This window comes from Zophobas morio, unplaced genomic scaffold (genome assembly GCF_036711695.1).
Source record: "Zophobas morio isolate AGI-343-1 ecotype UQ-CSIRO unplaced genomic scaffold, CSIRO_AGI_Zmor_V1 ptg000198l, whole genome shotgun sequence".
NCBI classification, from domain to species: domain Eukaryota; kingdom Metazoa; phylum Arthropoda; class Insecta; order Coleoptera; family Tenebrionidae; genus Zophobas; species Zophobas morio.
The window spans coordinates 11,991-25,355 of NW_026972302.1; the positions used below are offsets into that span (position 1 = coordinate 11,991).

General features: G+C 35.7%; 1 protein-coding gene across 1 annotated transcript; it reads left to right on the top strand.

The window, feature by feature from the left end:
- The first annotated feature begins 11,577 nt into the window (after positions 1–11,577).
- LOC135145890 (uncharacterized) lies at positions 11,578–12,822 on the top strand. Its single transcript, XM_064078015.1, has 3 exons — positions 11,578–11,879; positions 11,988–12,725; positions 12,808–12,822. The coding sequence occupies exons 1-3, from the start codon at positions 11,679–11,681 to the stop codon at positions 12,820–12,822; spliced, it is 954 nt and encodes a 317-aa protein (XP_063934085.1). The 5' UTR covers positions 11,578–11,678.
- The last annotated feature ends 543 nt before the right edge of the window (positions 12,823–13,365 follow it).

A 13,365-nucleotide genomic window follows, 5' to 3' on the forward strand; every position in this document is an offset into this window, starting at 1 on the left:
TTTCTTGTATCTACGAACGCCAGAATGCATAAAATTGACCTAAACGTCTCCTTTTCCTATTCTGAGTCGATTCTGCATGCTTTAAGTGTGTTTGGTGGCTCAGAACCATCAAAAAACGTTGAAATATAGTTCAAATTCAATAAAAATCGACAAAAATACAGTTTCTAGCTAAAATTTGATGGTTTCGTTGCACTTTCCGAGCCCGTAGGGTATCTGATTGGCTTAAAAGTACAAGAAAACACTTCAAAAGTGACGTTTCTGAAGAATTTTAACAGTTTTCTTGTATCTACGAACGCCAGAATGCATAAAATTGACCTAAACGTCTCCTTTTCCTATTCTGAGTCGATTCCGCATGCTTTAAGTGTGTTTGGTGGCTCAGAACCATCAAAAAACGTTGAAATATAGTTCAAATTCAATAAAAATCGACAAAAATACAGTTTCTAGCTAAAATTTGATGGTTTCGTTGCACTTTCCGAGCCCGCAGGGTATCTGATTGGCTTAAAAGTACAAGAAAACACTTCAAAAGTGACGTTTCTGAAGAATTTTAACAGTTTTCTTGTATCTACGAACGCCAGAATGCATAAAATTGACCTAAACGTCTCCTTTTCCTATTCTGAGTCGATTCTGCATGCTTTAAGTGTGTTTGGTGGCTCAGAACCATCAAAAAACGTTGAAATATAGTTCAAATTCAATAAAAATCGACGAAAATACAGTTTCTAGCTAAAATTTTATGGTTTCGTTGCACTTTCCGAGCCCGTAGGGTATCTGATTGGCTTAAAAGTACAAGAAAACACTTCAAAAGTGACGTTTCTGAAGAATTTTAACAGTTTTCTTGTATCTACGAACGCCAGAATGCATAAAATTGACCTAAACGTCTCCTTTTCCTATTCTGAGTCGATTCTGCATGCTTTAAGTGTGTTTGGTGGCTCAGAACCATCAAAAAACGTTGAAATATTGTTCAAATTCAATAAAAATCGACAAAAATACAGTTTCTAGCTAAAATTTGATGGTTTCGTTGCATTTTCCGAGCCCGTAGGGTATCTGATTGGCTTAAAAGTACAAGAAAACACTTCAAAAGTGACGTTTCTGAAGAATTTTAACAAGTTTTCTTGTATCTACGAACGCCAGAATGCATAAAATTGACCTAAACGTCTCCTTTTCCTATTCTGAGTCGATTCTGCATGCTTTAAGTGTGTTTGGTGGCTCAGAACCATCAAAAAACGTTGAAATATAGTTCAAATTCAATAAAAATCGACAAAAATACAGTTTCTAGCTAAAATTTGATGGTTTCGTTGCACTTTCCGAGCCCGTAGGGTATCTGATTGGCTTAAAAGTACAAGAAAACACTTCAAAAGTGACGTTTCTGAAGAATTTTAACAGTTTTCTTGTATCTACGAACGCCAGAATGCATAAAATTGACCTAAACGTCTCCTTTTCCTATTCTGAGTCGATTCTGCATGCTTTAAGTGTGTTTGGTGGCTCAGAACCATCAAAAAACGTTGAAATATAGTTCAAATTCAATAAAAATCGACAAAAATACAGTTTCTAGCTAAAATTTGATGGTTTCGTTGCACTTTCCGAGCCCGTAGGGTATCTGATTGGCTTAAAAGTACAAGAAAACACTTCAAAAGTGACGTTTCTGAAGAATTTTAACAGTTTTCTTGTATCTACGAACGCCAGAATGCATAAAATTGACCTAAACGTCTCCTTTTCCTATTCTGAGTCGATTCTGCATGCTTTAAGTGTGTTTGGTGGCTCAGAACCATCAAAAAACGTTGAAATATAGTTCAAATTCAATAAAAATCGACAAAAATACAGTTTCTAGCTAAAATTTGATGGTTTCGTTGCACTTTCCGAGCCCGTTGGGTATCTGATTGGCTTAAAAGTACAAGAAAACATTTCAAAAGTGACGTTTCTGAAGAATTTTAACAGTTTTCTTGTATCTACGAACGCCAGAATGCATAAAATTGACCTAAACGTCTCCTTTTCCTATTCTGAGTCGATTCTGCATGCTTTAAGTGTGTTTGGTGGCTCAGAACCATCAAAAAACGTTGAAATATAGTTCAAATTCAATAAAAATCGACAAAAATACAGTTTCTAGCTAAAATTTGATGGTTTCGTTGCCCTTTCCGAGCCCGTAGGGTATCTGATTGGCTTAAAAGTACAAGAAAACACTTCAAAAGTGACGTTTCTGAAGAATTTTAACAGTTTTCTTGTATCTACGAACGCCAGAATGCATAAAATTGACCTAAACGTCTCCTTTTCCTATTCTGAGTCGATTCTGCATGCTTTAAGTGTGTTTGGTGGCTCAGAACCATCAAAAAACGTTGAAATATAGTTCAAATTCAATAAAAATCGACAAAAATACAGTTTCTAGCTAAAATTTGATGGTTTCGTTGCACTTTCCGAGCCCGTAGGGTATCTGATTGGCTTAAAAGTACAAGAAAACACTTCAAAAGTGACGTTTCTGAAGAATTTTAACAGTTTTCTTGTATCTACGAACGCCAGAATGCATAAAATTGACCTAAACGTCTCCTTTTCCTATTCTGAGTCGATTCTGCATGCTTTAAGTGTGTTTGGTGGCTCAGAACCATCAAAAAACGTTGAAATATAGTTCAAATTCAATAAAAATCGACAAAAATACAGTTTCTAGCTAAAATTTGATGGTTTCGTTGCACTTTCCGAGCCCGCAGGGTATCTGATTGGCTTAAAAGTACAAGAAAACACTTCAAAAGTGACGTTTCTGAAGAATTTTAACAGTTTTCTTGTATCTACGAACGCCAGAATGCATAAAATTGACCTAAACGTCTCCTTTTCCTATTCTGAGTCGATTCTGCATGCTTTAAGTGTGTTTGGTGGCTCAGAACCATCAAAAAACGTTGAAATATAGTTCAAATTCAATAAAAATCGACGAAAATACAGTTTCTAGCTAAAATTTTATGGTTTCGTTGCACTTTCCGAGCCCGTAGGGTATCTGATTGGCTTAAAAGTACAAGAAAACACTTCAAAAGTGACGTTTCTGAAGAATTTTAACAGTTTTCTTGTATCTACGAACGCCAGAATGCATAAAATTGACCTAAACGTCTCCTTTTCCTATTCTGAGTCGATTCTGCATGCTTTAAGTGTGTTTGGTGGCTCAGAACCATCAAAAAACGTTGAAATATTGTTCAAATTCAATAAAAATCGACAAAAATACAGTTTCTAGCTAAAATTTGATGGTTTCGTTGCATTTTCCGAGCCCGTAGGGTATCTGATTGGCTTAAAAGTACAAGAAAACACTTCAAAAGTGACGTTTCTGAAGAATTTTAACAAGTTTTCTTGTATCTACGAACGCCAGAATGCATAAAATTGACCTAAACGTCTCCTTTTCCTATTCTGAGTCGATTCTGCATGCTTTAAGTGTGTTTGGTGGCTCAGAACCATCAAAAAACGTTGAAATATAGTTCAAATTCAATAAAAATCGACAAAAATACAGTTTCTAGCTAAAATTTGATGGTTTCGTTGCACTTTCCGAGCCCGTAGGGTATCTGATTGGCTTAAAAGTACAAGAAAACACTTCAAAAGTGACGTTTCTGAAGAATTTTAACAGTTTTCTTGTATCTACGAACGCCAGAATGCATAAAATTGACCTAAACGTCTCCTTTTCCTATTCTGAGTCGATTCTGCATGCTTTAAGTGTGTTTGGTGGCTCAGAACCATCAAAAAACGTTGAAATATAGTTCAAATTCAATAAAAATCGACAAAAATACAGTTTCTAGCTAAAATTTGATGGTTTCGTTGCACTTTCCGAGCCCGTAGGGTATCTGATTGGCTTAAAAGTACAAGAAAACACTTCAAAAGTGACGTTTCTGAAGAATTTTAACAGTTTTCTTGTATCTACGAACGCCAGAATGCATAAAATTGACCTAAACGTCTCCTTTTCCTATTCTGAGTCGATTCTGCATGCTTTAAGTGTGTTTGGTGGCTCAGAACCATCAAAAAACGTTGAAATATAGTTCAAATTCAATAAAAATCGACAAAAATACAGTTTCTAGCTAAAATTTGATGGTTTCGTTGCACTTTCCGAGCCCGTTGGGTATCTGATTGGCTTAAAAGTACAAGAAAACATTTCAAAAGTGACGTTTCTGAAGAATTTTAACAGTTTTCTTGTATCTACGAACGCCAGAATGCATAAAATTGACCTAAACGTCTCCTTTTCCTATTCTGAGTCGATTCTGCATGCTTTAAGTGTGTTTGGTGGCTCAGAACCATCAAAAAACGTTGAAATATAGTTCAAATTCAATAAAAATCGACAAAAATACAGTTTCTAGCTAAAATTTGATGGTTTCGTTGCCCTTTCCGAGCCCGTAGGGTATCTGATTGGCTTAAAAGTACAAGAAAACACTTCAAAAGTGACGTTTCTGAAGAATTTTAACAGTTTTCTTGTATCTACGAACGCCAGAATGCATAAAATTGACCTAAACGTCTCCTTTTCCTATTCTGAGTCGATTCTGCATGCTTTAAGTGTGTTTGGTGGCTCAGAACCATCAAAAAACGTTGAAATATAGTTCAAATTCAATAAAAATCGACAAAAATACAGTTTCTAGCTAAAATTTGATGGTTTCGTTGCACTTTCCGAGCCCGTAGGGTATCTGATTGGCTTAAAAGTACAAGAAAACACTTCAAAAGTGACGTTTCTGAAGAATTTTAACAGTTTTCTTGTATCTACGAACGCCAGAATGCATAAAATTGACCTAAACGTCTCCTTTTCCTATTCTGAGTCGATTCTGCATGCTTTAAGTGTGTTTGGTGGCTCAGAACCATCAAAAAACGTTGAAATATAGTTCAAATTCAATAAAAATCGACAAAAATACAGTTTCTAGCTAAAATTTGATGGTTTCGTTGCACTTTCCGAGCCCGTAGGGTATCTGATTGGCTTAAAAGTACAAGAAAACACTTCAAAAGTGACGTTTCTGAAGAATTTTAACAGTTTTCTTGTATCTACGAACGCCAGAATGCATAAAATTGACCTAAACGTCTCCTTTTCCTATTCTGAGTCGATTCTGCATGCTTTAAGTGTGTTTGGTGGCTCAGAACCATCAAAAAACGTTGAAATATAGTTCAAATTCAATAAAAATCGACAAAAATACAGTTTCTAGCTAAAATTTGATGGTTTCGTTGCACTTTCCGAGCCCGTAGGGTATCTGATTGGCTTAAAAGTACAAGAAAACACTTCAAAAGTGACGTTTCTGAAGAATTTTAACAGTTTTCTTGTATCTACGAACGCCAGAATGCATAAAATTGACCTAAACGTCTCCTTTTCCTATTCTGAGTCGATTCTGCATGCTTTAAGTGTGTTTGGTGGCTCAGAACCATCAAAAAACGTTGAAATATAGTTCAAATTCAATAAAAATCGACAAAAATACAGTTTCTAGCTAAAATTTGATGGTTTCGTTGCACTTTCCGAGCCCGTAGGGTATCTGATTGGCTTAAAAGTACAAGAAAACACTTCAAAAGTGACGTTTCTGAGGAATTTTAACAGTTTTCTTGTATCTACGAACGCCAGAATGCATAAAATTGACCTAAACGTCTCCTTTTCCTATTCTGAGTCGATTCTGCATGCTTTAAGTGTGTTTGGTGGCTCAGAACCATCAAAAAACGTTGAAATATAGTTCAAATTCAATAAAAATCGACGAAAATACAGTTTCTAGCTAAAATTTGATGGTTTCGTTGCACTTTCCGAGCCCGTAGGGTATCTGATTGGCTTAAAAGTACAAGAAAACACTTCAAAAGTGACGTTTCTGAAGAATTTTAACAGTTTTCTTGTATCTACGAACGCCAGAATGCATAAAATTGACCTAATCGTCTCCTTTTCCTATTCTGAGTCGATTCTGCATGCTTTAAGTGTGTTTGGTGGCTCAGAACCATCAAAAAACGTTGAAATATAGTTCAAATTCAATAAAAATCGACAAAAATACAGTTTCTAGCTAAAATTTGATGGTTTCGTTGCACTTTCCGAGCCCGTAGGGTATCTGATTGGCTTAAAAGTACAAGAAAACACTTCAAAAGTGACGTTTCTGTAGAATTTTAACAGTTTTCTTGTATCTACGAACGCCAGAATGCATAAAATTGACCTAAACGTCTCCTTTTCCTATTCTGAGTCGATTCTGCATGCTTTAAGTGTGTTTGGTGGCTCAGAACCATCAAAAAACGTTGAAATATAGTTCAAATTCAATAAAAATCGACAAAAATACAGTTTCTAGCTAAAATTTGATGGTTTCGTTGCACTTTCCGAGCCCGTAGGGTATCTGATTGGCTTAAAAGTACAAGAAAACACTTCAAAAGTGACGTTTCTGAAGAATTTTAACAGTTTTCTTGTATCTACGAACGCCAGAATGCATAAAATTGACCTAAACGTCTCCTTTTCCTATTCTGAGTCGATTCTGCATGCTTTAAGTGTGTTTGGTGGCTCAGAACCATCAAAAAACGTTGAAATATAGTTCAAATTCAATAAAAATCGACAAAAATACAGTTTCTAGCTAAAATTTGATGGTTTCGTTGCACTTTCCGAGCCCGTAGGGTATCTGATTGGCTTAAAAGTACAAGAAAACACTTCAAAAGTAACGTTTCTGAAGAATTTTAACAGTTTTCTTGTATCTACGAACGCCAGAATGCATAAAATTGACCTAAACGTCTCCTTTTCCTATTCTGAGTCGATTCTGCATGCTTTAAGTGTGTTTGGTGGCTCAGAACCATCAAAAAACGTTGAAATATAGTTCAAATTCAATAAAAATCGACAAAAATACAGTTTCTAGCTAAAATTTGATGGTTTCGTTGCACTTTCCGAGCCCGTAGGGTATCTGATTGGCTTAAAAGTACAAGAAAACACTTCAAAAGTGACGTTTCTGAAGAATTTTAACAGTTTTCTTGTATCTACGAACGCCAGAATGCATAAAATTGACCTAAACGTCTCCTTTTCCTATTCTGAGTCGATTCTGCATGCTTTAAGTGTGTTTGGTGGCTCAGAACCATCAAAAAACGTTGAAATATTGTTCAAATTCAATAAAAATCGACAAAAATACAGTTTCTAGCTAAAATTTGATGGTTTCGTTGCACTTTTCGAGCCCGTAGGGTATCTGATTGGCTTAAAAGTACAAGAAAACACTTCAAAAGTGACGTTTCTGAAGAATTTTAACAGTTTTCTTGTATCTACGAACGCCAGAATGCATAAAATTGACCTAAACGTCTCCTTTTCCTATTCTGAGTCGATTCTGCATGCTTGAAGTGTGTTTGGTGGCTCAGAACCATCAAAAAACGTTGAAATATAGTTCAAATTCAATAAAAATCGACAAAAATACAGTTTCTAGCTAAAATTTGATGGTTTCGTTGCACTTTCCGAGCCCGTAGGGTATCTGATTGGCTTAAAAGTACAAGAAAACACTTCAAAAGTGACGTTTCTGAAGAATTTTAACAGTTTTCTTGTATCTACGAACGCCAGAATGCATAAAATTGACCTAAACGTCTCCTTTTCCTATTCTGAGTCGATTCTGCATGCTTTAAGTGTGTTTGGTGGCTCAGAACCATCAAAAAACGTTGAAATATAGTTCAAATTCAATAAAAATCGACAAAAATACAGTTTCTAGCTAAAATTTGATGGTTTCGTTGCACTTTCCGAGCCCGTAGGGTATCTGATTGGCTTAAAAGTACAAGAAAACACTTCAAAAGTGACGTTTCTGAAGAATTTTAACAGTTTTCTTGTATCTACGAACGCCAGAATGCATAAAATTGACCTAAACGTCTCCTTTTCCTATTCTGAGTCGATTCTGCATGCTTTAAGTGTGTTTGGTGGCTCAGAACCATCAAAAAACGTTGAAATATAGTTCAAATTCAATAAAAATCGACAAAAATACAGTTTCTAGCTAAAATTTGATGGTTTCGTTGCACTTTCCGAGCCCGTAGGTTATCTGATTGGCTTAAAAGTACAAGAAAACACTTCAAAAGTGACGTTTCAGAAGAATTTTAACAGTTTTCTTGTATCTACGAACGCCAGAATGCATAAAATTGACCTAAACGTCTCCTTTTCCTATTCTGAGTCGATTCTGCATGCTTTAAGTGTGTTTGGTGGCTCAGAACCATCAAAAAACGTTGAAATATAGATCAAATTCAATAAAAATCGACAAAAATACAGTTTCTAGCTAAAATTTGATGGTTTCGTTGCACTTTCCGAGCCCGTAGGGTATCTGATTGGCTTAAAAGTACAAGAAAACACTTCAAAAGTGACGTTTCTGAAGAATTTTAACAGTTTTCTTGTATCTACGAACGCCAGAATGCATAAAATTGACCTAAACGTCTCCTTTTCCTATTCTGAGTCGATTCTGCATGCTTTAAGTGTGTTTGGTGGCTCAGAACCATCAAAAAACGTTGAAATATAGTTCAAATTCAATAAAAATCGACAAAAATACAGTTTCTAGCTAAAATTTGATGGTTTCGTTGCACTTTCCGAGCCCGTAGGGTATCTGATTGGCTTAAAAGTACAAGAAAACTCTTCAAAAGTGACGTTTCTGAAGAATTTTAACAGTTTTCTTGTATCTACGAACGCCAGAATGCATAAAATTGACCTAAATGTCTCCTTTTCCTATTCTGAGTCGATTCTGCATGCTTTAAGTGTGTTTGGTGGCTCAGAACCATCAAAAAACGTTGAAATATAGTTCAAATTCAATAAAAATCGACAAAAATACAGTTTCTAGCTAAAATTTGATGGTTTCGTTGCACTTTCCGAGCCCGTAGGGTATCTGATTGGCTTAAAAGTACAAGAAAACACTTCAAAAGTGACGTTTCTGAAGAATTTTAACAGTTTTCTTGTATCTACGAACGCCAGAATGCATAAAATTGACCTAAACGTCTCCTTTTCCTATTCTGAGTCGATTCTGCATGCTTTAAGTGTGTTTGGTGGCTCAGAACCATCAAAAAACGTTGAAATATAGTTCAAATTCAATAAAAATCGACAAAAATACAGTTTCTAGCTAAAATTTGATGGTTTCGTTGCACTTTCCGAGCCCATAGGGTATCTGATTGGCTTAAAAGTACAAGAAAACACTTCAAAAGTGACGTTTCTGAAGAATTTTAACAGTTTTCTTGTATCTACGAACGCCAGAATGCATAAAATTGACCTAAACGTCTCCTTTTCCTATTCTGAGTCGATTCTGCATGCTTTAAGTGTGTTTGGTGGCTCAGAACCATCAAAAAACGTTGAAATATAGTTCAAATTCAATAAAAATCGACAAAAATACAGTTTCTAGCTAAAATTTGATGGTTTCGTTGCACTTTCCGAGCCCGTAGGGTATCTGATTGGCTTAAAAGTACAAGAAAACACTTCAAAAGTGACGTTTCTGAAGAATTTTAACAGTTTTCTTGTATCTACGAACGCCAGAATGCATAAAATTGACCTAAACGTCTCCTTTTCCTATTCTGAGTCGATTCTGCATGCTTTAAGTGTGTTTGGTGGCTCAGAACCATCAAAAAACGTTGAAATATAGTTCAAATTCAATAAAAATCGACAAAAATACAGTTTCTAGCTAAAATTTGATGGTTTCGTTGCACTTTCCGAGCCCGTAGGGTATCTGATTGGCTTAAAAGTACAAGAAAACACTTCAAAAGTGACGTTTCTGAAGAATTTTAACAGTTTTCTTGTATCTACGAACGCCAGAATGCATAAAATTGACCTAAACGTCTCCTTTTCCTATTCTGAGTCGATTCTGCATGCTTTAAGTGTGTTTGGTGGCTCAGAACCATAAAAAAACGTTGAAATATAGTTCAAATTCAATAAAAATCGACAAAAATACAGTTTCTAGCTAAAATTTGATGGTTTCGTTGCACTTTCCGAGCCCGTAGGGTATCTGATTGGCTTAAAAGTACAAGAAAACACTTCAAAAGTGACGTTTCTGAAGAATTTTAACAGTTTTCTTGTATCTACGAACGCCAGAATGCATAAAATTGACCTAAACGTCTCCTTTTCCTATTCTGAGTCGATTCTGCATGCTTTAAGTGTGTTTGGTGGCTCAGAACCATCAAAAAACGTTGAAATATAGTTCAAATTCAATAAAAATCGACAAAAATACAGTTTCTAGCTAAAATTTGATGGTTTCGTTGCACTTTCCGAGCCCATAGGGTATCTGATTGGCTTAAAAGTACAAGAAAACACTTCAAAAGTGACGTTTCTGAAGAATTTTAACAGTTTTCTTGTATCTACGAACGCCAGAATGCATAAAATTGACCTAAACGTCTCCTTTTCCTATTCTGAGTCGATTCTGCATGCTTTAAGTGTGTTTGGTGGCTCAGAACCATCAAAAAACGTTGAAATATAGTTCAAATTCAATAAAAATCGACAAAAATACAGTTTCTAGCTAAAATTTGATGGTTTCGTTGCACTTTCCGAGCCCGTAGGGTATCTGATTGGCTTAAAAGTACAAGAAAACACTTCAAAAGTGACGTTTCTGAAGAATTTTAACAGTTTTCTTGTATCTACGAACGCCAGAATGCATAAAATTGACCTAAACGTCTCCTTTTCCTATTCTGAGTCGATTCTGCATGCTTTAAGTGTGTTTGGTGGCTCAGAACCATCAAAAAACGTTGAAATATAGTTCAAATTCAATAAAAATCGACAAAAATACAGTTTCTAGCTAAAATTTGATGGTTTCGTTGCACTTTCCGAGCCCGTAGGGTATCTGATTGGCTTAAAAGTACAAGAAAACACTTCAAAAGTGACGTTTCTGAAGAATTTTAACAGTTTTCTTGTATCTACGAACGCCAGAATGCATAAAATTGACCTAAACGTCTCCTTTTCCTATTCTGAGTCGATTCTGCATGCTTTAAGTGTGTTTGGTGGCTCAGAACCATAAAAAAACGTTGAAATATAGTTCAAATTCAATAAAAATCGACAAAAATACAGTTTCTAGCTAAAATTTGATGGTTTCGTTGCACTTTCCGAGCCCGTAGGGTATCTGATTGGCTTAAAAGTACAAGAAAACACTTCAAAAGTGACGTTTCTGAAGAATTTTAACAGTTTTCTTGTATCTACGAACGCCAGAATGCATAAAATTGACCTAAATGTCTCCTTTTCCTATTCTGAGTCGATTCTGCATGCTTTAAGTGTGTTTGGTGGCTCAGAACCATCAAAGAACGTTGAAATATAGTTCAAATTCAATAAAAATCGACAAAAATACAGTTTCTAGCTAAAATTTGATGGTTTCGTTGCACTTTCCGAGCCCGTAGGGTATCTGATTGGCTTAAAAGTACAAGAAAACACTTCAAAAGTGACGTTTCTGAAGAATTTTAACAGTTTTCTTGTATCTTTTTTTTTGTTGCGCGTGCGTTTGTGCCATATGTCAGGTTTGTTACAATGTCCATAGTTATTTACATATTTAGAGAGGAAAATTCTCTCCTTTTGTTGTAAATCTGTTATATTTTGTTCTACAGGCGTTGCTTATTAAGCCGAGCAGTCTTTTGAGCTGCTTGATTTAAATTTTACGCTTTTACATAGCCCTTTGTGTTCTAAAAGTTTTTTGTTTACGAGTTTTGTTAGTTTAGTGGCCGCACGAGGTCGCTTTTGGCGACGTCAGCGGCCGCCATCGTTGTTGACTTTTCTTTGTTTATTTTCATCTTAATTTTTGGCAGTGATTTCTCCTTATTCTGTCTGTCAGATGTCGTCCACTGAAAATTCACCCTCTTCTGAGATTAAAGACTTTCCAGTCTCTGAATGCTGTCCTGTGTGTATGGCTCCAGTCGAAAAAGCGATTGCTTTTATTTGCGATGGGTGTGGTCGCTCTGTTCACTTTTCGTGTTTGGGGTTATTATCTCAAGATAAATCTACTTGTGAGAGGCTTCGACGGTATTCTTCACAGGTAAAATTTCTTTGTGCGGATTGTAATGGCGTGTTTAGAGTTCCGATGTACAACTACTTTATTGATTCACCTAATTCTGTAGCATCTAATGTGACAACTATCTTGCAGAATCCTGAGATGCAATCGATTATTCGAAACGTTATTGCGTTGGAAAACGAGAAAACGCTATTGGAGGTTACAAAATTAAGAAGGGAGATGGAAGAATTGAAACAATCTAATATAGAATTAGTGAGGTTATTAACCGACAATCCAAGTAAAGCTGCAGTGATCCATGGTAGTAGTGCTGCAATTCCTGTAGCTATTGCAGACACGATTAAACCCACTGATACATATGCAAATAAATTGAGTTCCGCAACGCAAGCCAAAGTAATGATTAAACCAAAAGTTGCGCAGAAAGCTTTCCAAACACAAGAAGACCTGTTGCGGAATGTAGATTTATTGAATGAAAATATCTCTGTCACAAATTCCAAAAAAGCTAAGGATGGAGCTATCATCGTAGGATGTAATAATATTGAAAATTCAAAAAAACTAAAACAACTTGCAGCAGATAAACTATCGACTGATTACGATGTTTTTGTTCTTAGATCAGAACACCCTCGTGTTAGAATCGTCGGAATTCCTTCTTGTCTAAATAAGGAGTCTTTTATGAATTATTTAAAATCCCAAAACTCTGATTTGTTAGCAGATGCAACTGAATATAGGCTTCTAAATTTCTGGCCCCTAAAAAAGAACAAAAAAATACTTCAGGCAACTGTTCAGCTGGATATACATACATACAAGAAAGTTATGAAAGCTGGTGGATTACTTGTAGGCATAAATATTTGCAAATTGTATGATGATACGACGGTAACACGTTGCTTTAAATGCAATGGGTTCAATCATACTAAAACTAAGTGCCCCAGACCAGTTATCTGTCCTTTATGTGCAGGTGAGCACCAGGTAAATACTTGTCACTCAGTTGCTAAGGTTTGTATTAACTGTAGAAGTCTCAAACATATGCATGGGTTTGACATTAGTGTTGACCATCCGGCCTGGGACTATAAGAGTTGTTTTGCGTTTAAATTTGCCGAAGCTAAACTTCGTAATGTGGTATTTGGTGAACCAGTTCGCATAGATATTAGAAAAATTCCTAATTTCAAGCCTACAGATGTTCAAAGTGTCCCAAGTACGAGCTCAGGACTCCAATCTCAGTCTCCTGGGAACGTGAATGTCACGCCTTCTGTTCAAGTGTTTAATCGTTTTGAACCTCTGTCAGATTTTAAAAGCAATTTTTTAGATCGTCCTTAGATGCGGCCAATGTAAGTAACATAACTTCAAAGTCTACTAAATCACCTACAACCTTTCCCAGCAATAGCAAAACTTTCTTTGTTTATTATCAGAACACTCGCAGCATTAGATCACGTGTTAATGACATTTACTCCAATTTAACGTCTAATGTATTTGATATAATATGTATTACAGAATCATGGCTTGATCCATCGATCAA